At 41.9% G+C, this 27,979-nt stretch overlaps 1 protein-coding gene across 1 annotated transcript in view; it reads left to right on the plus strand.

Moving 5' to 3' along the window:
* Nucleotides 1–27,979, plus strand: part of LOC130915650 (guanine nucleotide-binding protein G(o) subunit alpha) — a 191,899-nt gene that overhangs the window by 93,297 nt on the left and 70,623 nt on the right. The window contains exon 4 of the mRNA XM_057835613.1: nt 14,506–14,666. Within this exon, the coding sequence (XP_057691596.1) occupies nt 14,506–14,666 (161 nt within the window). The remainder of the gene's footprint in view (nt 1–14,505; nt 14,667–27,979) is intronic.

Genomic DNA, 27,979 nt, shown 5'->3' on the forward strand with positions numbered 1-27,979 from the left:
CCCTCAATAATTAACCGTGAATGAAACAAATGAACGAGCTTTCACAAAAAACAAAGTCTTTAAAATGTGGCTTTTGATCACTTGACAGACCTTGTCCAACAAGACCATGCACACTGTAAAGGGCTCTATTGGTTTGCATTCAGTTAGAATTATCAAAGGTGACATTCAAATTATCTTCATATTGCGTTTAATAGTCACCCTTTAAGTGTAGACTTGAGAAATATATTGTTGATTTATAATTGTAATCATTTTAATCCAAATTAAGGTGATACTTTTGAAGTTCATTAAATAGCACTGTAACAACAACTGCATCTACAGTGGTATGAAAAACTATCTGAACCTTTTGGAATTTCTCACATTTCTGCATAAAATCACCATCACATGTGATCTGATCTTTGTCAAAATCACACAGATGAAAAAAACAGTGTCTGCTTTGACTAAAACCACCCAAATATTCATATTTTTTTTAATGGTTTTTATATTTGAATGAGAATAGTATGCAAACAATGACAGAAGGGGGACAATAAGTGAACTATCATATTTCATATTTTGTACAACCCCCCCCCCCCCCCGCCCCCCTTCCTGTAGCTGGAGATCAGTCTGGCACATCGATGAGGACTAATCTTGGCCCATTCTTCTCTACAAAACTGCTGTAGTTCAGTGAGATTCCTGGGATGACTGCATGAATCGCTGTCTTTAGGTCATGCCACAGCATCTCAATGGGGTTCAAGTCTGGACTTTGACTTGGCCACTCTAGGACGTGTATTTTCTTCTTCTGAAACCATTCTAAAGTTGATTTACTTCTGTGTTTTGGATCATTGTCTTTTTGCAGCATCCATCCTCTTTTTAGCTTCAACTGACTGACAGATGGCCTCAGGTTTTCCTGCAAAACATCCTGATAAACCTTTGAATTCATTCTTTCATTAATGACTGCAAAGTGTCCAGGCCATGAGGAAGCAAAACAACCCTAAATTATAATGTTCCCTCCACCATGCTTCATGGTGGGGATGAGGTGTTGATGTTGGTGAGCTGTTCCATTTTTCATCCACACATGATGTTGTGTGTTACTCCCAAACAATTCAACTTTGGATTCATCAGTCCACAAAATATTTTGCCAAAATTTTTGTCAAGTGCCTTTTTGCGAACATTAAACAAGCAACAATGTATTTTGTAGACAGCAGTGGCTTCTTCCATGAAGTCCTCCCATGAACACCATTCTTGGCCATAGGTTTACACATAGTTTATATGTGCACAGAGATATTGGACTGTGCCAGTGATTTCTGTAAGTCTTTAGCAGACACTCTAGGTTTTATTTTTTTTTTATCTCTGAGTATTCTGCGCTGAACTCTTGGCGTCATCTTTGGTGGATGGCCACTCCTTGGGAAAGAAGCAGCAGTGCCAAACTCTCTCCATTTGTAGACAACTTCTCTGACTGTCGATTGATGAACATCCAGACTTTTAGAAATGGTTTTGTATCCTTTCCCAGCTTTATCCAAATCAACAATCCTTGATCATATCTCTTCAGACAGCTCTTTTGGCCGAGCCATGATGCACATTAGACAATGTTTCTCATCAAGACATTTCTACCAGGTGTGTGTTTTATAGTGGGCAGAGCAGCTTTAAACCACTCATCAGTGATTGGGCACACACCTGACTTAAAATGTTACGTAAAAATTGGTTTCAATTGCTCTTTAAGTCTCCTTAGGCAGAGGGTTCACATACTTACTTTTCCCCCTTCTGTCAATGTTTGCATGCTATCCTCATTAAAATATGAAAACGTATAAATGTTTAGGTGGTTTTAGTTAAAGCAGACAGTTTTCTCATCTGTGTGATTTTGACAGATACCAGAGCACATTTCATGGTGATTTTATGCAGAAATGTGAGGAATTCCACACATACATAAATACCACGACATATACTGTATAACATAAAACTATACAACGGAATGTAATTTAGACACAACACAGAGTTCCAACAGTCAAATAAAACGCAGAAATGATTAACAGCTTTAGTAGTTTTCAGACTAAAAGGCGCACCCACTAAATTTGACAAGAAAATTATACGTGTTGATAATGTAGAAAAGCTGCATGAGGACACTAAACTGCAGGGTTCAAAGGTGGGTGAAATGTTATAGTCCAAAAATTATGGTATTTCTTTTTAAATGTCTCTAACATTTGAAAATGTTAAAATTGGGGCTATTAACTGAATTTGAACACATTAGTTCCATTTTACTGCTTCCAATGCAGTAAATAAAATACCAAAAAATTGGAGGTGAACTTGAATGTATTTTGTTCAGTGTGAGAGACAGGTTTGTAACTAAAATTGGTTGTGTTGGTGTTATGAGCCATTTTACAATGAATAAAACATGCACAGGGATTCTGTGAAATGCCATGTAATTCATTCACCTTCGGTTGCCCTTTTTGTGGCCTATGTTTTGCAAAACTAGTACAGTGGTACCTCTACGTATGAATTTAATTTGTTTCAGGACCTAGTTTGTAAGTGGAAATGATCGTATGTCGAGCGAGATTTTCCCATAAGAATACATTATAATTTGATTAATTCATTCCACAGCCCCAAAACCTACGTTAAGTCCTTAATACTGCTGGTACGATTATAAATGGCAATTACATATAGCGAAACAATTATGAAAACAAATCGTAATAAAAATAATAATTATAATGTAACGAATCGGGGTCTAATGTGGCAGTTGTGTTCCCCCCCCGCCCCCCATGCTGTTCCTGAACGCACCGTGTGACTGACGAGAGAGAGAGAGACAGACAGACAGAGAGAGACGTTGTGTTGCACAAGTTATGAACTAAATGATTAAAAACAAAGTGGCAACTTCCTTGCCGATTTTACAATAATAAAAATAATGCATCGAAAATAAAATGGGGTTTTTATTGTCACCTTAAGTTATTGAGACTGGCGAACGGAAGTCAGAGGAGACCGGCCATAGTGTCAAGCCAGTTGACTCACATGCACGCCTCGCTCATATTTTTCTATCATTTACTTCTTAATTTCAGGGGTAACTTACTTTTTTTCACCCCTTGCACTAATCTTCTTGGGACCCATGTTGATTTTGTTGCGGTTCTGGGTGAGTGGGGGACACAAGCGCAGATATGACAGGCAAAACTGGCAGTGACAACACTTTATTGGCAGGTTTGGCGGAAGGTGTTGAAATATTCAGGTGAGTCTTTGTGATGGAAGAGCAGATGGGCAAGCAGGTGTTCAGGCAGGCAAGTATCACAGGATCTAGGGAATAAAAGAAAAATTAGCTGAATAGTATTTTTACAGGTTTTCTGAATAAGGCTGGAGTCACCAACTCTTTGAGCCGAGTTGTTGATCTGGCGATGAGAGGCCAGGGACCTACGGGCGCCACCCGGCGCACGAGTCAGACGACCGGGGTGCTGACGATGAAAGTCACGGATAAGCGACCGGCATAGCACATGGCGAGCAGGGACCCAGCTGCGCTCCTCAGGCCCATAGCTGTCCCAGTCCACTAAGTACTGGAGACCCCGACCTCGCCAACGCACGTCCAGCAGCTTCCGGATGAAGAAGGCAGGATGCCCATCGATGAGCTGAGAAGGAGGAGGGGCCGGCACTGGTGCAGACAATGGACTGGATGAGACCGGCTTTACCTGAGACACATGAAATGTGGGGTGGACTCTGAAGGATGCAGGGAGTTTGAGGCGAACAGCACATGGGTTCATCACTGCCGCGACCTCGTAGGGGCCCACGAATCGTGGTGATAGTTTTTTGGACTCCACCTTGAGTGGGAGGTTACGGGTGCTGAGCCAGACCCTCTGCCCGACGGTGTACGATGGAGCTGGTATGCGTCGGCGATCAGCTTGCGTTTTGGAAGTTGAGGCCGCACGGAGCAGGGCATCGCGAGCAGTCTTCCAGACTCTGGCACACTTGCGTATGTGGGTTTGCACTGATGGAACAGTGCATTCACTTTCCTGCGATGGAAACAAGGGGGGTTGGTATCCCAAGGAGCATTGGAAGGGGGACATACCTGAGGAGGCGCTCGGTAACGTGTTATGCGCATACTCGACCCAGGCGAGATGTGAACACCAGGAAGATGGGTGTGTGCTGGACATACAGCGCAAGGCAGACTCCAGTTGTTGGTTGGCTCTCTGCTTGCCCATAAGTCTGCGGATGGTACCCGGAGGACAGACTAACCTTGATGCCCAGGGCCGTACAGAAAGCCTTCCAAACCTGGGAGATGAACTAGGGGCCACGGTCAGAAACGATGTCGACAGGGATCCCGTGTAGACGGATGACATGGTGTACCAACAGATCCGATGTTTCTTTAGCTGATGGAAGCTTGGGTAGTGCTATGAAATGAGCAGTCTTTGAGAACCGGTCTATGACAGTGAGTGACTGTGTTGCCCTTGGAATGTGGGAGACCAGTGACCAAGTCGAGGGCTATGTGCGACCATGGGCGTCCAGGAACAGGAAGTGGCTGGAGAAGGCCGGAACTGGGCTTGGAAGAAGTTTTATTTCGTGCGCAAACTGTGCAAGCCGCCACGAAGGCTCTTGTGTCTCCTATGGAAGGCCACCAAAACCACCGCCTAATAAAGGCTAGGGTTCTGTGCATACCAGGGTGGCATGTCAGGGGAGTGGAGTGCCCCCACTCCAGCACCTGGGCTCAGACTGAGTCGGGCACAAACAAACGGTTCCTGGGCCCACCTCCGGGATCTGCCTGCTTTGCTTGAGCCCGCTTCACCACGGACTATTTCCCAATTCAGCGAAGCGACGAAACAGGTAGAGGGTAGAATAGGTTTCGGGTCTGGTACGTTGCAGTCAGGCGAAAACTGACGGGACAGGGCATCGGGCTTGATGTTCTGCGACCCTGGGCGATAGGACAGGGTAAAGGAGAAACGGTCAAAGAAAAGAGCCCACCTAACCTGCCTGGAGTTCAACCTCTTCGGATGTATTCAAGGTTTCGATGGTCAGTCCATACGATGTATGGGTGCTCTGCCCCTTCCAGGTGGTGGCGCCATTCCTCCAGGGCCAGTTTCACTGCCAGGAGCTCCTTGTCGCTGATACTGTAGTTGCGCTTTGCTGCAGAAAGCCTTCGGGAGAAGAATGCACGGGGGTGTACCTTGCTGTCCCGTGAGCGCTGGGAAAGCACTGCGCCCACTCCCAGGTCTGAGGTGTCCACCTCGGCAATGAACAGGCGAGATGGGTCGGGATGACACAGGATTGGCGCGAAACTGAATCGCTTCTTGAGGTCACTGAATGCCGCCTCAGCTGCGCCAGACCACTTGAATGGGATAGATGGCGAGGTCAGGCCTGTGACGGGGCGGCCACCCGGCTGTAGTCCCTGATGAATCGCCTGTAGTTATTAGCGAAGCCCAAGAAGCGCTGCAACCCTTTCCGCGTGGTAGGTCTGGGCCAATCAGCGACAGCCGTAACCTTGGCAGGGTCCATCTTTAGCTTTCCCTCAGCGACGACAAAACCGAGGAACGTGGTCTGGGAGACGTGGAATTCACACTTCTCTGGTTTGATATACAGCTGGTTTTCAAGCAGTCTCTGGAGCACCTGCCACACGTGGCTTACGTGAGCTGCTGGGGATTCTGAAAAAACAAGTATATCGTCCAGGTAAATGAACACAAATTTGCCTATCATGTCCCGCAGGACGTCATTGACCAGGCACTGGAAGACGGCAGGCGCGTTAGTCAAGCCAAAGGGCATCACCAAGTACTCATAGTGGCCACGATGAATATTAAAGGCCGTCTTCCATTCGTCCCCCTCACGAATGCGGACGAGATTGTAGGCTTGGCGCAGGTTGAGCTTAGTCAATATTGTGGCACCATGAAGGGGAGTAAAGGCAGACTCAATTAGAGGTAGCGGGTACCTGTTCTTGACAGTTATGGCGTTGAGGCCCCTGTAGTCCACACAGGGTCTTGTCCTTTTTGCTCACAAAGAAAAACCCAGCCCCCACCGGCGAAGAGGAGGGACGGATGATGCCGGCAGCCAAAGATTCAGTGATATATTCCTCCATAGCTTGCCGTTCATGGCGTGATATGTTGAACAAACGACCTACTGACAGAGGCGCACCTGGCTTCAAGTCGATGGCGCAGTCGTAGGGTCTATGGGGAGGCAGCGTCTTTGCACGTTTTTCACTAAAAACAGGAGCAATATTATGATAACAGACAGGAACAAGAGTCATATCTGCTTGCTCGGGAGCTGGAGGTGAGACTGCAACACCGGTAGCAGGCAGTTGCTGAGGCAAAAGTCACTCCAGGCCGTTATGCTGCCTTCTCTCCAGTCAATATTGGGGTTGTGGGTCTTTAACCAAGGAAGGCCAAGAACTAAGGGCACTTGCAAATTCTCAAAAACAAAATCTCGTTACCTCTCTGTGGTTGCCAGAGAGCACTAAGGATAACGGTACAGTCACTTGGTAAACACAATATAATAAGTGACCATTGAGGGCCCGAGCTTTGATGGGGGTGTCTAGAGGTCGCAGTGTTATTCCTATCTGGTCCACCAGGCTGCGGTCAATCAGGTTGTCATCTGCACCGGAATCAACAAGAGCATATAACGGCATCGACTGGTCCCTCCAATTAAGCGTAGCAGGTAGTTTTAAGCGAACAGTGGTTGTGGTGTGGTCATTACTCACCAGGCTGTCCGTATTAGAAGGGGGTGTGGCCCTCCTTCCTGACCGCAGTGGACAGTTGACAAGAGTGATTCTCTCCCCCGCAGTAAAGGCACAGATTGGCATCCCGGCGGTGCTCCTCCTCTTCACTGGAGAGCCGGGCGCGTCCCAGCTGCATTGGCTCGGTTCTCACACTAGGGGGCAACGCAGATGGGGAGTCGTTAGCCTCGTAGAGCGATGGGGATAGAGGGCCGTGCGGCAGGGTGGCCGTCGAAGCCAGTCGCCCCTGGCGTCTCGAGCGCTCCCTGCGACGCTCACGGAGACGACAATCAAGCCGGATGGACAGGTCGACAAGTTGGTCGAGATTGGCGGGCTCGTCGCGGGCGGCCAACTCATCTTTGATTGAGTCATTGAGAGCACCCCGGAAGACCTCTTGGAGTGCCTCATCGTTGAAGTGGCTCTCTGCGGCAAGCGTCCTGAAGCGCACAGCAAACTGCCACGCTGTCAGAGCCTTGCCGGAGCGACATTAGACGCTTTGCTGCTTCTCTGCCACGCACTGGGTGATTGAATATCTTTTTCATCTCCTCTGTGAAGGCATCATAAGAGGAGCAGGTAGGAGAGCGCCCCTCCCACGTGGCCATGGCCCATTCAAGTGCTGAGCCCCGAAGGCAGCCTATAAGGTATGCTATTTTGGCGTCGTCAGAAGCATACATGTGGGGCTGCTGTTTGAAAACAAGCGCGCATTGCACCAGAAAGGCCCGGCACGCCCCTAGGTCACCATGATAAGGAGCCGGTGCCGGAACAAACGGCTCTCTGACGGCATAGGGGACAGTGTTAGATGGCCCGGCAGTAGGGGGTGTGCGCTCGGAGTTAAGAAGGGAGGAAAGCCCAGTCTGGAGGGGAGTAAGGGTTTCAGCAAATACACGAACCTGACTCATTAGGGCTGTGATTGCTTCGCCGTGCTGCTCCAGAAGATCGTCCTGTGCAGCTACTCGACGGCGGAGCGGGCTGGTCTCTGCTGGGTCCATAATGTGGCCAATCAAGCTGTTGCGGTTCTGGGTGAGCGGGGGACCCAAGCGCAGAGATGACAGGCAAAACTGGCAATGACAACACTTTATTGGCAGGTTTGGCGGAAGGTGTTGAAATAGTCAGGTGAGTCTTTGTGATGGTAGAGCAGATGGGCAAGCAGGTGTTCAGGCAGGCAAGTATCACAGGATCTAGGGAATAAAAGAAAAATTAGCTGAATAGTATTTTTACAGGTTTTCTGAGTAAGGCTGGAGTCACCAACTCTTTGAGCTGAGTTGTTGATCTGGCGATGAGGAGAGGCCAGGGACTGGTTTAAGTTGGCTGTTAACGATGATCACCTGCACCTGGTCCCAGGCTCACCCATCTGTCCAATCCTGCAATCAAGGCACGCACACACACACGGACACGAGGAGGAGCAGGCCTCAGGGGGCAGGATTCCTAACAGATTTCTCTCACAAGAAAATCTACCTTGTGTCCGTCTTGCAGGAAAACAATTAAAATGCAACGCTGTCATAAATCGTCGTATTTCGAGCATGTCGCCATATTTCAACACAAATGACGAGTCAAATTCTACGCCGGATGTAGAAGGAATCGTATGTCGAGGTACCACACTGTATTTAGGGACGCAGTTTATGGTTTAGAATTATATTGTAAAAGGATTATGTTGTTTTAGAGGACGCACAGGCCACACACAGTCTGTCTTTTTGGACTGATAGAATATAAACAAAAACAAAAAAGTACAATTAAATTCCTTTGTCAGCACGATAAAGCCTACATTTGTCTGACTGGGTATGCAGCGTCATGAAAGAATCACTCCAGCCTGAGGCTAATACTTTATATTTACTGTGCAGTATGTTTTTAAATTGTTATATTAAACATCTGTATAATGAGGAGTTCATGTGCAGTAATGTACTGTAAGCATGAGGAGGGAAGAGAACGGAAATGAATGTATGATGGCTCAACAAAAAGCCCATCAACATCAGGCACACACGTACATACTTCTGACCCTGTTCAATATGATCTGTTTGGACGTTACCCATTGTCTGCTCTGTGCTTTCTAAGTGTGTCTGTGGCCCTCTGCCCAGCACTTTAAAGTGGAATGTATGCACACACAAATAGAAAACAGGTTTGGTTTCACTTCATTCGCACATATCCAGATGAACACACACTCTCCATATCAAGCGCTGGGTGGCTGTGAGGAGAGAGCGGGGTGCATCAATCACCAGGAGGAAGCTAAAGCTCAGCTTTATCCGGCACTGAAAAAAAATCATGTTTATATCAAATCAAATCCATTCCACTAGGATAGTTGCCGAGTAGAAAAAGCCAGAGTCTTGACAGTCTATCGAAGGAGGGCATGTTCATGGTGTCATGGTGCCGCCTCAGCTGTAAGAGGAGACTGTAGATTTGATTATAAGCCTATTACCAGCGCTTCTTTTTTGTGCTCACATTCACTCACAATAGTAACACTTGTAATAGTGTACAATATGCTCCCCTCCAAAAGAAATGAAACAATGTTAATTAGTCTGAAAATGTGCTCATTCACTGACAATATCGACAACGATAGACGGTCGGTCCATTTTAACTGGCAGTGAATGATCACCGCTAAGCCTCACAGTTAAAATGGATTGGACGTCTATTAGACCTCCACAATACAGTATATTGCTTGAACATCACCATCGTAATGTGCGCATGCTCAATAGTCACATCGCAGGACGTGCAATTGTTTTTTGGTTTTTTTTAACATGCAAACTTTTGTTTTACTTCATATAAGCAGCAAGTGAGTCGATCTCGGATACCTTTTATATACAGCAAGCCTGGATTAAACAGAATTATATAAATTAGGAATGTGCCCGATCCGATCACGTGATCAGAAATCGTGTCGATCCGGCCATTTGTAGAGGATCGGAATCAGGTGAAAAGGATTGGGTTAATTAAAAAATGTACAGTACATTGATGTTTTTCTGCTTCATGCTCGTACAGCACCACTGCCTCTCACCCTCCTTCCTGCTAAGCAGTGTGACCAAACTCTTTTACTTGGTCAACAGTGCAGCTGGCATTACGTACTTAACGTTAAAAATGATTGACAGGTTTGTAGCTTTGATCTGGCCAGAGAAGCTTCAGTAGCTCTACGATCAAAAGCACAAATGTGTTAATCATCATTAATTCATTTGCTCCCAAAAACATATAAATACATTCTATTTTTAATTGTTTCAGTGTCCCAAAAACAAATTTATACGTGTTTTACGTTTTTTTTTCACAAAAGGCATCTCTAGGTTCTGATACAACTTCGCTCCATAGCACAATGGTCAAATTTCATTTTAAAGCAATAAAACTGGCCACTTGAGGGCAGTAGCGCATTTGGTAAGAAGTCATATGTCAGGAAACGGAAGTCGGAAGAAGCAAGAAGTGTGAGAAAAATGTGGAAAACGACCCAGCCGGAAACGCGTACGGCCAAAACAGTTTCCCCCAGGAACACAAGATGTCCCACACAAGCTCCCCAGGTGAACTCTGCCATGAGGCAGCGGTCACCACACAGGTCCCCCCCAGAATCCACACACACAGGACGCCAGGCGCAACCCAATTTAACGGAATGAACGGTCGGGCCGCACGGCCGGTGCGCTGGTGGAAGACGACCAAACGGACGACCATGAGGGAGGACGTAAAGGACGCCAGGCGTGGGAAGTCCGAGCAGGACGACCGGGGGGACGTCCGGGACGGCAGGAGGCGGACGACCAAGCAGAACAATAGGGAGGACGTCCCGGATGCCAGGCGTTGGACGACCGGGCAGAACGATCGGGATCACCAGTGTAGCAGATGATGTTGTTGAGTCTGTGTTGCTCCTTGAGTAGAGTTCGCTTTGCCGTGTTCGGCCGCTCATGTCTCTCGTGACTCACTAGTGTCTCGTGACTCAGCCGGAAACGCGCACAACAGCGTCATCTCTCAGTTGAAATAGTTTAGTTATGTGTAAATAAATTGTTACTTCGCTATCAAAAGCTCCATTTGTCTTGTTGTTTATGTTATTTTGTAGAAGGAAAACCTTATTTGAGATGTTTGGGATGTCACAAAAGCAAAAAATAGCTGTGTTAAAGTTATCTTTGAAATGTATGCTTTCACAAAAAGCTCCATTTCTCTGTTTTTTCATCAGAAATTGGAAAATTGCTCAAACTAAGCTATTTTCTAATGCTGATTTCTAAAGAATGGAAAAATAACTAAAATGTTTTTCCTGCTGAAAGAAGAGAGTCTAATCTTTCTTTTGGTGGGTCCCATGTTTATATAGCAATAGAACAGAATTTTCTGTGGGCCTTGCAAAATCAGTCAAAATCCAGTAAAACGGCCGGGAGCGAATGAGTTAAGCTTGCAGCCCAGTCTGAAGTGTGCTGTGCCAACTCATTCATTGTGTAAGTTAGAGGCTGTTCTCTTTAGCGTGAGCGTCAAAACGTAAGTGAATTTGAGTGGACTTACTCAATGAAGCATTTAATAAAGACAAGCATTTTTCTACGTTATTCTTGTTTAAACATAATTCACATTATGAAGGCGGCACGGAGGGACAGTGGTTACCCCGTCGACCTCACTGTTCTGAGAACGTGGGTGAAACTCTGGCTCTGGCCTGCCTGTGTGGGGTTTGCATATTCTTTCCGTGCATGTGGGGTTTTCTCCTTGTTCCTGCCACATCCCAAAAAAACCTAGATGGTATGCTGATTAAACAATCCAAATTGTCCACAGGTGTGAGTGTCTACGGGAATGGTTGTGTTTCTATATGTGCCCTGCGACTGGCTGGCAACCTGTACAGGGTGTACCCCACCATCTGCCTGGAGTTACAGTAGCTGTGATAAGCTCCAGCCCCCTCGCAACCCTCATGAGGATAAGCAGTTCAGAATATGAATGAATAAAGGAATGAAGGAATTATATGACTGTTATGGATTGTGATTAAAAGTATGGTGTTAAAGGTGATGCAATGAAAAATGTGGGTGCGCCTACATTTTGTGATGGTGCACCTTAAGAAAAAAAGTTTGGTGCAACCAGTGCAACTGATGCAAAAAGTAAGTGTGGAGCCTTGGCAATATATATATATATCGCAATGTTAATTTTTTCTAATATTGTTTAGGCCTATCCCAAACAAAGCTATTCCAGTTATCTGGGGAAAATTCTTCTAGTTTTGATATGGCAAGCCCCCCCCCCCCCCCCCATCCTAAAATCGCAATGATGTTTTTTTTTTCAATATCGTTCAGGCAGACAATTACTTAACATATAATATGTATAACGTTTGCAGACTGATGTAAAAAGAGGGGATGACTCACAGAGGTGATTTTTTTTTTTTAGATCTGTTGGCGGCATTGAATTTTATATCAACATGCTTTTGCCTGCCTACACAATTGAATTTTTGGTGTTTTTAATCATATTTTGTTGTTATTCCCTTGTTAAAAACACATCCGGAGTGGTTTTCTGAAGCATTCAGATATGTTAAAAAATTGTCAAATTTTTCCTGTCTGCCAATGGGAGCAGCTGAAACGCTCGGTTCTACATACTGTAGGTCTGCCTTTTAAGCATAGCACGTCCCCTGCCTTAATGTGTGTACTGTTCGGCTACTCCCATGGCATCACATACAAGTATTTTCTCAGATTAAATTTTTGACCTGTCATGTATGTTCTAATCTGGATAAAATATTGCTACAGTATTTGGCACTTCCCCTTTGTTGCATTCAGTTTTTTATTCACAATTTGTATAACTATGATGGAATCAGATTTAGATTGTGGACACACCTCATTCAATGCGACAAAAATGAAGGTCCCAACCCCATTGATATAGCAATAAATTCCACTAATCAACCTTGAAAAGGTATACCTGTGAAGTCAATAACCATTTTAGGTGACTACCTCTTGAAGCTCATCAAGAGAATGACAAGAGTGTGCAAAAAAGTAATCAGAGCAAAGGAGTGGCTGCTTTAGTATACTAGAATACTGTACATGTTTACAGCTATTTCACGTTTTTTTTGCTAAGTAGATAATTCCACACGTTTTATTTCATAGTTTTATTACCTTCAGTGAGAATTTACAATGTAAATAATCATGAAAATATAGAAAACGCACGAATGAGAAGGTGTGTCCAAACTTTTGGCCTGTACTGTATATACGCGCACTCAAACACCCCCCCCCACACACACACACACATTGATATTAAAGATAAAGGAAGGGGCATGCAGGTTAGGTGCACAATGAAAAATTGAGAAAAAGCTTAATTGTTAGAGAGAGAAAGCGCAAATAGACCAGATATGCATGGATGGAGATTCCGGTAGTGGAGACAGCAGAAATGATCATCATGACAGAGGGAAGATTCATGACAAAAGGATTACTTTGTGACAGGAGGATGTGTAGTCAACAATAGTTTTGTTTACAAGAGGAAACAAGATCCCATGGTAAAGAAGTAGAATGGAAATGAAACAGAACATATAGTAACTGTTTCTTCAGCAATAATGACAGGGCATGACTTTCAGCATCAAATCAGAATCTTTTCTTCGGAACATTTGTTTTACAAAATATAAGCATGTTTCAATTTAAAAATTAGAGAGGATAGTAGGAAAGAAAAAGGGATGGGGCTTTTCTATGACCATATCAATAGATGGCAGCAAGTTGAAAATGTTTTTAAACCTGCTGTAATTATGCAGGACAACAGATGGAGTTCAATTGTGACCTCAGTTTGAGTAAAAAAAATGCAAGGATTCTCAGCAGTTTTACAGTTTATGGACACACTTCATAACTCCTTAATGAGTTCGGATTTTATCTGTTTTATTCGTTGCAATGACTTTTAGTGTCACGCATTGTTGTTTTTTCTCTCATTTATATTGTATAGTACTTTCCTGCCTTTTATTTGTCATGTACTATATTGTAAAGCACTTCGAGGACATTTGATGTTTTGCAAAGGGGTATATAAGATGGTTTGATTTGAAAACAACATTTACCAATTTCTTGTTCTACTTCACTTTAAGTACCATAGAGGCATTGGGATGACCAGTGTGTTGTCTTCCAATATTACCTTTTATTTGCATGTTGTATGACTTTGATTAGCAAAACTCCAGTTTTTTTAAATTTTTGTTAATAGTGAATAAGTAACCACAGACGGTTCTTCACTCATTCATTTTCTGTCCTTCTTTAAGGGATCCACGGATAGACAGATTTGTAGTTCTTAAAAGATAAATGTTATTATGTGTCTTGATGTTTTTGTTTTTATACAATTTGTAAAATTAGTTTCACTAGCAGGTCGCCATTGTTGTTGTTGCAGGGCGGTGACGTCACATGGTTATGCTGCTGGGCTTCCACAGTATGACTCTAGCAACATAAACTTGTGATCTGTTCAACCCTTTTAATTTGAACCCAAGAGGAACATTAATCAGCATGACGGCACTTTCGACATTTCACAAAACGTGCAGCAAAAGAAAAATGGACAAGAAAGACGGGATGAGACGAGACGATGTTAGGGGAAAAAAACGGTGTTCTGCCAAAATGTGCTACACCGGCAAAACATGGTTTAAATACACTACGTGACAAATGTGATCAACAGATCAACAATCTGCTTTAAAGCTACCACAAGAAAACACTTATTAAAAGTATGAGAGGGAAACACATGCAAAAAGTATTTTGAGGCAATGAAAAGGTAATAAAAGACTCAATAAAAACACAAATAATAAGCATGGGGCGCTTTTAACCGATGAGCGTATAATACCACTTTTTTTTAAACCAACTATTTGCCTTTCTAGACCAATTACTGTTTGATTTTTTTTTTTTTTAATGTTATAGTGTTTGAAATAGTCTGACATATTAACACTCATGAGATCATCTCATGCCATTATTCATTATATCCTCTCCTTTCTCTCCATTTAGGCGGATGCCAAGATGGTGTGTGACGTGGTTAGTCGTATGGAGGACACAGAGCCTTACTCCAGCGAGCTGCTCTCCTCTATGATGCGTCTCTGGGCCGACTCGGGCATCCAGGAATGCTTCAGTCGGGCTAGGGAGTACCAGCTCAATGATTCAGCGCAATAGTGAGTCTAAATGTGTGTTTTGGGTGTGGTTGTGTGTGCTTCAGGTTGTTCCAGGTTGTAAAGTTGGGAAGGGAAAATTAACATTACATTTTTGCGAGGCACATTTTTTTTTATTTATTTTCATATTTTCTTCATTTCCTTTTATATTTTTAATAACCTTTAATGTCATTTTATCAGATTTGCAAGATAATTTGCTTTGAAAATGCCCATAATGTCCTTTTGTAGGCTATTTTAGTTGGTCTTTTTTGTGTTGTTCTGCAAACAGCCAGACCTCATTATTTTGTGCCTGACTGGAATCAATTTGAATTAATGTTTGAATTTAAACTCTTCGCTCCGATCAGCCATTGGCGGGCAGGAGTGTCAGTGGGAAATTGTGTATATCTAGACCCGCTTAGCCACTAGCGAGTTGGTGGGTAGAAACAGGGCAGGAACAAATTTGATATCTGCTTGTTTGCAGACGGGTTTGACAAACAAAAAGCGATTGTCATCAAATATAAAAAAACACAGAGATGAAATACTTCAACCATGTCACACATTTATTTTCACATATTTAATGCATGAAAACTGAAAAGAATTTCACAAACACAACCATTAAAAGAACAAATATCCCATCATTTTCGGACTATAAGGCACACCTGACTATAAGCCGCAACCCACCAAATTTGACAAGAAAACAACATTTATTCATAGATAAGCTGCACCGGACCATAAGCTGCAGCTGTCTTCACTGTATTATGGGATATTTTCCCTCAAAAGTTATTAACCAGTAACACTTTATTTGACAGTGGCATCATAAGGCTCATAAGACCAAATGAACCGCCATAAAGCTTTGAACCAGTTGGCTTCAAAGCTTCATTGCTTCAAGAAGCTTCATTTGGCCGTCACTGCTCCCTTGAGGGACACAGTCAATCTCTGCCGGCACCTGCTGTCAATACTGTTATCGTCCAACATGCCTCCCAGCATGCATTGCAGCGTTAGAGATGTAAATAACAATCAAAATTCATGTTCTGTGCTAATTATTTCTTCAGTTAATGTTCCAGTAGTTTCATTAATTGCAAGTTATGGTAGTTGGTAACACTTTATTTGACAGTGGCGCCATAAGACTGTCATAAGACCATAATAATTATGACATGACACTGTCATGACCATTAATGAATGCTTAAACAGATGTATTTTAGTGTCATCCGTCAAATTATCTCACTTTTGAATGGATGTAAAAGATCTGAGCTGGACATAAATGGAGTTAGTGACAAAATTTGCCAGATGACACTGAATGACATCTGTTCCAAAATTGTTCAAAAATCCTCTCAGGCTAAACAAACTACTCTTTCAGTATCAAGTTAACGGTTAAAAACAGTAGATAAAATACTCAAGTCCCCATTCTGTATCGGCAGCTTTAAACTACATTCAGTTAATTTAATGCTGTGAATCAACCGTTAAAGTTGTTAAAATGTTTCCCGTTATTCCATAATTTCCACTCTGTCTACTTTCGACGTGAAAGTTTTAAAACTGTTTCATCATTTAAAGATAGATTCAAGTCAAGATTTTTTTTTTTTTTTTTTTTTTTTTTTAGATAAAAAGGTTCGCTACAACAGAGCCTTCTAGAGAAGTCTACTGCTTTAAGATGGCGCCTGTTTACTAGCGCGGGAAAGTCTGTCATTTCGCATCTAGTTCTTGGTATATGATCTAACACGGCCGTCGTCAGTCATTTCACATCTAGTTCTAGATATATGTGATATCTACCATAGCCGTATGTTGCCGTATATTTGTAGCAACTAGCAACTGGGCGCTATTTGTAGCTAACCCTAACCCTAACAGCCGCAGTCAGGTATTATTGTTGTTTTTTTTTATCTAGTGGCATGAGTTGAACATGATATTTACTCTCAGTCTGTTCCTCATTGCGTCCTGAAGACCGCGCTGACTGTGTTTTATTTCCGCTTTACCTGGTATAATTCAATAATCGGAATTTGGATGTTTGTGAATCGTTCTCGAATCTTCCACGGCCAAATCGTGAATAATCTAAGAATCGGAAATTTTGCACGCCTCTACAGGATAGTGTCATAATTATGACGGTCTTATGACAGTCTTATGATTTCACTGTCAAGTAAAGTCTTACCCATTAACCCCCAAAAAATCAACAAATAAGCCGCACTTGACTATAAGCCGCAGGATTCAAAACGAGGAAATAAAGTAGCGGCTTATAGTCCAAAAGTTACGGTACAGGTAGTCCCTGGGTTACAAACGAGTTCCGTTCCTACGCTGGCGACGTAACCAGAATTTCCGTGTTAGTCGGAATTATCCCTTTAAGTACCCCTAATTACCCTCTAAATCTCAAAATAACTATCCAAAAACATGTAGTATATGTCAGTGGACAATTGCCTAGCCATCCATTGCCAAGATGTTATAGTTGTTCAAGTTGTTAGAGTTGTTGATGTTAAAGTCCTAGCTAGACAACGAGCTAAACTCTGAAATGACGATGTCAGACGTCCGTGTGGTTTGCTGACTTCATTCAGCTGCTCATAGCATCAACATTTGTTGAATGAAACTAAAATAAAAATTAAATGAAATCGGGTTCATCTTCAATAACAGCAATTCAAAGTTTTATAACTAGCTGCTGATACAGCAATAACAATCCAAACGATTAGTATGTATCAGCGTCCGCACATCATCAAAAACAATCATATAAGCTTGCCCCAAGTATTTGACCACAATTGAAAACGCACAATAAACAGTACAAAAGCTGTTATATACAGTTGTTGTCTCGATGGATGCGTCACACGCAACAAATGTGCTTGCAGTTGTAATCTTTCCCTCGCTCTCTCACTCATCTGCACCACTTATTTATGGGACCAAATGTGCTCTTCTTCTTGGACGCAAGTACATTCTTCCTCGTGTGGACATTAGCTCCAGCTACCTGTTCTGCGCTTCCTGCACCAAAATCAAAGCATGCATCACAAAACAAAAGTCAACATTATATTGTATATTAAAGTGCCTGTGACAGGATAAAAAAAAGTCTTAAATAGCATTATTATGTAAATTAAAATCATATTTTGAGAAGATTCAACTGTATACAACAATTTGGCAAAGCGCAGATGACGAGTAAATAAGTCTTTTAATCTGCCGTTTTGCCCCGCCTGTCATTATAGCGCTCTAGCGTCCCCAGCTGGATGATGACGTCAGCAGGGTAACAATTTCAGCTGATTTAGAATTCAGCCCATTGAGGGGGAAGATTCAGAAAATGAAAATGCGACAGGGAGCTGAAAAATGCTATCATTGTTTCAATCTCTCTCCTCCAATATTTTAACAGGATATTCTTTTTAAGTGTTTTTCCCCATTTGCTAAGTAAATTGTATGGTCATGACAAATAACAGTCTTGTGCTAAATGGAATATAAAAGATTAAAAATGCATTTATTCAGTACAACAGATAGGCAAGGCAAAGGCAAATTTATTTATATAGCACAATTCAACACAAGGCAATTCAAAGTGCTTTACATCACATGAAGACCATAAAAATCACATTTAAATCAATACAACGTAAAAACCAAGACAATCAAAATTGGAAATAAAATTATACATAAAAATCGCATTTAATCAAAAATAGAATAAAAACTAGGGATGTCCCGAACCAGGTTTTTGCACTTCCGATCCGATACCAATATTGTTTTGCACTTCCGATCCGATACGAATACTGGCCGATACCGATACCGGCCTATCTGAGCATGTATTAAAGTTATTTAGCCTCCTTACTTAGTTGTCAGACTCATGTTGAAAAGGGTTTTAGTACTCTTGATAACAACTAGCCAGCTGAATTAGGTGAGTTTGAATAACACACGATGGTTGGTAACAAGAATATGACCTGTTTATTCAGTGACAAATACAAAAGATTATAAATAACAAACAGAAATGGCATAGTCAGTCAGTAAAACGTGCAAATAATATTGTAAACCGTCAGTGGAAAATCCCACAAATCCCCCAAGCTATTAGATGCTTTTAATGTTTCGTGCATTAGTTACAAAAATAGTATAAAAAGCCTCTCAGGTTTAAATAAACGACTATTGCAGTTTCAAGTTAACATTTTAAAACAGTAAATAAACTACTCAAGTCCCCATTCTGTATCAGCAGCTTTAAACTACATTCAATTAATTTAATTTTGCGAATCAACTGTTAAAGTTGTTAAAATTGCTCCCGTTATTCCATAATTTCCCTTCTGTCTACTTTTGACATGTGAAAGTTTTAAAACTGTTTTGAAGATAGATTCAAGTCAAGATTTTGCCGATTTAGGAGTATTTTACATAAAAAGTCAATTAGGTTCGCGTGGAAGGTTCACTACAACAGCCTACAAGGGAAGTCTCCTGCTTTAAGATGGCGGCTGTTTACTAACGCACCTACTTTTCAATGCATGTTTTGCTCACGCTGTCGAGTCTGTCATTGTGCATCTAGTTCTACGTACATATGATATCTATTAGATAAGCATGTTTACTCTCGGGACACAATGCGGTCCGTTTCTCATTGCGTCCCGAAGACCTCGCTGTGTATTAGTTTCGCTTTACTTGACATATTTCAATAATCGGAATTTGGATGTTTGTGAATCGTTCTCGAATCTTCCACGCCAGAATCGCTCAAGGATGGAATGACGTCTGGGCATGTTGTACCGTGGTTCTAATGCTGCGTTCCAGAAAAGCGGGATGTCGGACTTTTCCGACCTCCGACTAGGAAAATATCATTGGAACACCACTCGAACTGGGAGGTCCAAGTCGCGAAGTCGGAGAAAAAATAACTACCCCGACTTCCAAGTTTTTTAAATCTGACGTCACTGGACAAAATGGCGCTCAAGAAAACGAATGATAATACAATAATGAAGTAAATCAAGTTTATTTGAGACGCCATGTATTTTTTTCCTCATACTGTGAATTATCTTTGTTGTGCTATGTTTTTATATTGACGATCAGCAAAGGATGGAGCTTAAAAAAGGCAGTTTACAGTGTGGGCTATAACGCAGCCGTCGTTTTTCCTCTACTATTTGATCGCTTATAGGAAGGCAGGTTCGCTGGAGGTCAAAATGTCTTTGGATGGCCAAAATAAAAAACACCTCGTCGTGATCAGCCATCTTTGTTGTTTAAATTTGCTTGGAACGCTTTAAGGTCGGAACTGGTACCATCCGAGTGGGATAAATCCGACTTCTCTGGAATGCAGCATAAGTGTTATATGGTGCGTCTTTACTCACGAGAGATAATGGCTCGTCATCCAGAATGAATTCTTGATTCTTCTTCTTGTAATGACTCTTGTTATTCTCTGCGCTTTGGTACCGTCGAGTGCCAGTTTGTCACGAATAGCAGAAGTTTCTGCCAGTGTTAGTTGCAAAGGACCTTTCTTTTTGTCTTCGGTTTTCTTAACATACTCCTCATGGTATTTCGCTAAATGCTTGATTAGGTTGGTTGTATTAAAACGTCTTACAGCTTTACCACCACGCTTGACTTTATTGTGGCATATGTTGCACTCTGCCTCGTCTTTGTCGTCCTTTAAGGTGAAATGATCCCACACAGCTGACATTTTTACCGATAAAGTCTCTCGGTAAATTGGGAGACGGTAATGTAGTGTGTTGAAGGTGTGCCGTAAAATGCGGACCGGGTTTTAGGGAAACCGAAGCAAAAACTGGAATGGATTATGTAAATCGGTGCGCTGGAAAACCCGGACCGGAAAAAAACTGGATCGGAAGTCTGGATCGGAATTTTTCCGTGTCGGCCGATCCGATACCGATGCGCATTTTTTGCCCATATCGGCGTCCGATCCGATCCAAATATCGGATCGGGACATCTCTAATAAAAATAAATAAATAAAAACAAAAACTACTACAGCTAATAATAATTGAAATCAGCAATGGAGATAAGCACAAGAGGAATAGAAAGCAAGTAGATTGAAATATATAGACAGTTATGGATATGCAGTGCTAAACAAAAGCGTTTTTAGCCCTGATGTAAAAGAGCTAACAGTTTGAGCATACTTCAGACGTTCAGGTAACTTGTTCCAGAGGTGAGGAGCATAATAACTAAATGCTGCCTCACCCTGCTTGGTTCTTGTTCTTGGAACATGCAGGAGACCGGTTCCAGACGACCTTAGGGGTCTAGATGTCTCATAGGAATCTAACAAATCAAGCATGTATTTTGGTCCAAGGCCATTAAGTGTTTTGTAGGCGAGCAGTAGTATTTTATAGTCTATCCTTTGACTCACTGGAAGCCAGTGTAGCGATTTCAAAAAACCCGGGGTAATGTGGTCTAGCTTCCTTGTATTTGTGAGGACTCTGGCTGCAGCATTCTGTACTAGCTGCAGCTTCTTGACTGATTTTTTTATCAAGACCCGTAAATATACAGTTGCAATAGTCCAATCTGCTGAAAATGAATGCATGCATACGTTTTTCCATGTCTTGTTGAGTCAGAAAATAGTCAAAACTGCCGACTTTTTCCCCTACTGAACGGTTTTTTATTCCACCTGAGTTAATCCGGCTTTTGTCATTTCCCTGCCCCGGCTTCGGAGACGGAGAAAAGAGCGTGAACAAAACAGGAGGCGTGACAGCTTGCCGACATGCTAACCCGAATTGAGCAGCGTTTCCAAGTCTTTTTCTCGCCTTTCGTAAACGTAAAATCGCACAAAACAACCCCTACTCATGTCACACACGGCGGTGGGGTTGATTGTCTTCACCGATCGGCCAACCCCCAGCGGCAGGAAAGTTTCGGCTCTTCGTTCTGCTGCGGCCACGGTAGGCTGGCAGTGCCAATGCCGAAAATTGCCCATTCTCGGTGGAGAAACCTGCGGACGTCGGAGCAGGGAGTTGCTCGTGGCCAAGCCGTGGAAACCTCATTCTCGGCGGGCACGCGAAGAGGACCAAGTGGGCTGGATCGGCCAGCCTCTGGTGGCCAGCAAGTTACTGCTCGTCATTCTTCTGTTTACCGTGTGGCTTTCTCAGTGGTTTGTCACCCACAAAATGCAAGCCGCCTCCTTACTAAAACGTCTGCCATGACCCCAGTATTTGACATAATATAAAACACAAAGCTTACTTCCTTGTCCATCCAATGGTTCCTCGTTGGTCAGACTTGTTTTGCCCATCGCGGTGAACAAGAATCTTTTGGAAATCCAAAAAGCCTCACACCACTGGTATTGCAACAAAAAAAGCCTGCGGCACATTGGGCTAGTGTGACAAAAAAAAATAAACGAAGTAATCCACAAAATCAGCTGATCGGTAGTATAATCCGCAGTCCTTCTACATGCTATAGTGATGGCTGCATTGTGAAGATGATATCCACCGCTGATGTCACATTCGCCTCCTTCCTCAATCCAGACGCTGGCCGGAAGTCACTCATTTTCATGGCGCAGGATTCAAAAAATTGAATAAATATATCAATCGCTTCCACATAAATCCAAGCGGTCCATTTCATTCAGGAGCATGAAATACTGCGTGTGATTTGAAATAAACATGCTTTTATGTGTCACCGGCACTTAAAAAAAAAAAAAAAAAGACTGGAGACGAAATGTCAGATGTGACTCCGGCGTCATGAAGTCGAAATCCCGTAAGTTGGGTACATCATAACCCAGGGAGTACCAGTACTATTTATACAGTATATTCTGTCCTGTGGACTTTAAATACTATGCCAGTACAAAACAGTGTCCAAAATAAGAATCAAGGGCGGTGTGCACTCAAACACGCACCAGTAATTATTTATAATTTTCTGAATGTGATCATACACATGCTATTATTGCACACAGTCAATTACCATTACCAGTACTGGGCCTGATTTATGCTGAGTGCCCATGCGTGGGTGGAGATGGAGACAGCAGGAGAAAAAACAACAAACGAGCGGGGGAGGGGGAGCCATTTACGTTAAGTGCCATGTTTGTGCATGCACTCCTTGTTCAACTGAGCGCCATAGATCCTGTGGAATTACATGCAGCAATGGAGGGAGTAGTTTGATGGCAGTTTTGATTTTCATTTAATCGTAGATTCATGAAACAAATTATATCATTTTGACATCTGTGCAAAGACATTAAAGCATAAGTGTGTTACTGTCAGAAATGTTGATTTATCAGTTGAGAGTAATGATAAAATGAAAGACATCTGACTGTGAATGTGCTCATGAACTTTATTTGCTCTTTGACTAGGAGAAAATGAATGTTTTGTCCTGGTTTATAGTGATTTGTGGCATTTATTAAGACTAGACCAGTGAACTGATTGTGTAATGGTTACGGGGAAAGTAATCCAAATTTCAAAAAAGAAAAGACTAATTAGTAGGAACTTTACAAATGTTGTTATTACAGAATTTCTTACTTGGGGCAATGTGGCAAATTAGTTGCTAACATTTCAAGTTATCATAATATCATACACAGAATATAGAAATGATGGTGGTTATTATTGTGTAAAAAGTGCAGGCACCCATTGCTTTATTAATGACAAATTTGAGTTTCACCATCTGTTGTATAAATCATGTCATGTAATGTCTAATGACCTGGTAACCCCTTCATATAAGGTTAGCTACTTTCATAAATGACAAGTTGACAACAATGTAATTGAATCAGCTGTTTTAACTGAAATGAGTGATGGTGCAGTGGTTTACTTATTGTCGGTGTGAATTATTGTCTTACTCTACATGTGTCCTATAATCGACTAGCAACCAACGTAGGGTGTATTATCCCATTTCCCAAAGTCAATAAAATAGGCTATTGCTCTCATGTCCCTAAGCAGGACAAGCAGAGAGGAAATTAAAATTCATGGACAGTTTTAAGAGGCTGAGATATGCCGATGCCAGTTTGTAGGAGATGCCTAGTGAGCTTCGCTTCCTGACACAGAGGGAAGGTTTCACCCTGTGGCAGCTTCGCACTGTTTGAGATGGCATGCAATTAAACCTCGAATGCATCCTTTCATTGCTGATGTTTCACTCCTCTATGCTCATGGGGGCCCTCTATTGGCACTATTGTACAAGATTGTTGTCATTGGAATCTGACCTGAAGCCTCACATGAACGTAAATGTGCCGTATTTTCTGTCCACTTTTCGTTCAAGCCACATCAATAAAATCTTCTGATCAAATACTTGTCTTTAAAGACACCGTCCAAAAATATCCAATGAAAAAGAATCTGAAATGAAATGAACATATTACAAGTCAAAGTAAAAAAGCAGAGGATTTGGAAAAAGTGCAAAGGAACATAGAAACAGAACATAATAACTAATAACAGCTATATCTGAAAGCCACTGAGTTAAGATGACAAGATTTCGTTTAGGAACGTTAACCATTACGTGTGGCCAGTGATCAATTGAAACAACATTTACACTCGTGTGAGCATTTCTGCAACATTAACATGAGCTCACGTGCACACCGTTCGTGTGTGCTAAATGTCACATTAAAGATTGATGGCAGCTTCCTGTTGTGTTCTGGCCTGCGGAGTCTCTGTGTGTGTGAGACTCATATCTAAACAAACTTCTTTTGTCATGCCCTGTGCTTTCAACAATGTTATCAGTCACTTCTTGGTTTGGGTTATTGGAAGATTCTGTTTAAATTCCTAAAGATGTTCATATCGTATCACACTGTCGAAAGCAGAAAGTGCTATTCTAAGAGACCTGCCTGAAGCCTCCTCTGGCTTTCTCAAATGATTGCATGTTGACCTATTTACCACAATGCACATATGCTTATGTATATTGTTTCCCGTTATACTGATGCTTGAGTCCGAGGGATGTTGACCATATAATAATCTCTTGAACATTTAGTTTAGTGTCTTAGTGACCTCACAGTCACCCTTATACCTTGCAATTTAACTAACATATATTATTACACATGTAGTACCCGGGTTACATACTCGACTAATGTGATTGTGATCTCAACTTTACGACGCTGGAGTCCGACGCTGGAGTCTTTTTTTTTTTTTTTTTTTTTTGTCTCATAACGTTCTAGAGCAGGGGTGCCCAATCCCGGTCCTCGAGAGCCCCTATCTAGCTTGTTTTCCAGGTCTCCCTCCTCTAACACACCTGAATCAACTAATCAGGATCGTTATCAGGCTGCTGCAGAGCTTGCTGATAAGCTGATCATTTCATTCAGGTGTGTTAAAGGAGGGAGACACGGAAAACAAGCTGGATTGGGGCTCTCGAGGACCGGGATTGGGCACCCCTGGTCTAGAGTGTGTGTTTGAGCTCCTTATTTTTCTCAGCAGAACAGTTGTCAAATTTCCCTGCAAATATTTGTTTCGCCGTTAAGAAGAGTCTCACTAATGTTAATTGGAAATTTACATGATGCGCAACTTTTTTCTTTTTGCATGCAGTGTTTTTGTTTTCTTGTTGTCATTGTACAGTTCTTGGGACTATATTGTTAATAATAATTTCATCACAAGTTAGATTAAAATGGTGAAATTTATAAGTTTAATCACAGTGAGCGCAGACCCAATCAGGTCGCTTTCTATTTTCTACTATGAAAGTAGACTCCGATGCATCAAGCGACGGTGTAGTATAAGCAGCTCGATCGTATCTAACTTGCTGAAATCAAGTTCTGAATAAGCTTCATAAGTCACATCGACTTACTTATTTGTGATGTGACTTACTTATTTGTTCACTAGTAGGCCAAAGTGTTCTACGGTGTGTCTGTGGTTGAAAAGTAAAACAACAGTAAAAATATGTTGTTTTACAAGAACTCTTGTTTCTCCAATTGTGAAGAAGTCAGCATTCTCAGTGTAATTTTTTCACCATCCACCAGCATTCATGGTAAGTACCGTGTCTTATTTTTTTAATATGACGTGTAATACATATTTTTGGATAGTTATTTTGAGATTAGGAGGTATTTAGGGGTACTTAAAAAGTTAATTCCGGCTTGTACGGAAATTAGAGTAACAGTACCAGCGTAGAAACAGAACTCCTTCGTAACCCGGAGACTACCTGTAGTCCTTTTTTTTTTTTTTTTTTTTTTTACATTTCGATAACCTTAACCATCCTGTGTTCAGTTATTTCATTCCTCGTTGCTGTATTAACAGTGGTTGTGGTATCAACCTTGTACCGTAATTTTCGCTCGATAAGGTGCACCTGACTATAAGCCGCCACCCACCAAATTTGACACGAAAACGGCCTTTGTTCATAGATAAGCCGCACTGGACTATAAACTGCAGCTTATTAAGGGATATTTACACCAAAACATTAACTTGTAACACTTTATTTGACAGCGGCATTATACGACTGTCATAAGACCAAATGAACCACCATGAAGCTTTGAACCAATTGGCTGCAAAGCTTCAATGCTTCAAGAAATCAAGAGACAAATTACTGGGATTATACACTTAGCCAGTAGGTGGTACCATGCATACATGAAGCGCCGAGAAATTAACCCTTTCTCGAACCAATTGGCTCAAGTGGTTCAATGCCTCATGAGGCATCATCTCACCATCACTATTATTACCATGATTTACGCACTATAAGGCGCACCTGACTATAAGCCGTCACCCACCAAATTTGACATGAAAACGGCCTTTGTTCATAGATAAGCCGCACTGGACTATAAGCCGCAGCTTATTAAGGGATATTTACACCAAAACATTAACTGGTAACTCTTTATTTGACAGCAGCATTATTTGACTGTCATAAGACCAAATGAACCACCATGAAGCTTTGAACCAATTGGCTGCAAAACTTCAATGCTTCAAGAAATCAAGAGACAACTTACTGGGATTATACACTTAGCCAGTAGGTGGTACCATGCATACATGAAGCGCCGAGAAATTAACCCTTTCTCGAACCAATTGTCTCAAGTGGTTCAATGCCTCATGAGGCATCATCTCACCATCACTATTATTACCATGATTTACGCACTATAAGGCGCACCTGACTATAAGCCGTCACCCACCAAATTGAACCAATTGGCTGCAAGGCTTCATTGCTTCAAGAAGCTTCATTTGGCCATCACTGTTCCCTCGGCACAGACAATCAACCTCTCCTGCCACCCGTTGTCAACACCGTTGTTGTCCAACATACCTCCTAGCATACATTGCCGCGCTAAAGATGTAAATAACAATCAAAATTCATGTTCTGTGCTAATTATTTCTTCAGTTACTGTTCCAGTTGTTTCATTAATTGCTATTTATGGTATTTGGTAACTCTTTATTCGACAGTGGCGCCATAAGACTGTCATTAGACAATCATTATGATGACATGACACTGTCATGAGCATTAATGAATGCTTATAACCACTGTTGTTAATAACAGCGTGAGAGTATAAAGGCGTTATTTTTTTCACTAGTGAGTAATCTAATTAATTACTTTTCTCATTTTTGCAACGCCGTTACCATTACTGAGGATGTAAAGGCATGCGTTGCTATGCATTACTACGTTGTTTAAAAGACGCGAAAAAAGTCTGAGAGACACTTAGAGAGAAGAGCGGAAGTGGGAAGTAGGGAAGGGAGTTGTGACACCGTTGCAAACGCGATACTAGTCTAGGAGGCTCCAATAATACCTGACTGCACCCGACAGCCCACAAACTACGCCCACATGATGCTACGCTAGATATCACATGTATATAGAACTAGATGCGAAATGATACACTCACCGGCATTAGTAAACAGCCGCCATCTTAAAGCAGTAGACTTCTCAGGAAGGCTCTGTTGTAAAGAACCTTCCTCGCTAACCCTAGTAACTTTACATCTAAAATACTCCTAAATCGGCCAAATTTTGACTTGAATCTATCTTTAAATGATTAAAGTTTTAAAATGTTTCACATGTAAAAAGTAGACAGAAGGGAACTAATGCAATAATGGGAGCAAGTTTAACACTTTAACGGTTGATTCATAACATTAAATGACTTCCAAACATAGCAAAGGTTACTATCTAGTTATCGCAATAGCCTCAATATCCCTGTGTCTAATTACCTTAAGTTACCCTAAGTTACCCTAAGTTTAGGGTAAAGAATTGGACTTGGGCCAGTTGTCCCAAAAACCCTTTGAAATTCACATAGTATGACCTATGTTTTTGTTTTGTTTTTGTTTTTGTTGTTGTTGTTGCTTTTTATTTTTTTAGTTTGTTTTATGAATGGGGAAAAAAGCATGAAAATTAACACCAGTTACTTTGCCAAGTAACCAATTACTCTTACATTAAGGTAACTCAGTTACTTTTTGGGACGAATCATTTGTAACTGTAATTAATTAATTTTTTAAAAGGTAAGAGTAACAACACTGCTTATAACAGATGTCATTTAGTGATTTCCGGCAAATATTCTCACGTTTTAATGGATGTAAAAGATCCGAGCTTGACATAAATGAAGTTAGTGACTTAATTTTCCGGATGACACTTAATGACTCCTG

The sequence above is a fragment of the Corythoichthys intestinalis genome, chromosome 5 (assembly GCF_030265065.1).
Source record: "Corythoichthys intestinalis isolate RoL2023-P3 chromosome 5, ASM3026506v1, whole genome shotgun sequence".
NCBI classification, from domain to species: Eukaryota; Metazoa; Chordata; class Actinopteri; order Syngnathiformes; family Syngnathidae; genus Corythoichthys; species Corythoichthys intestinalis.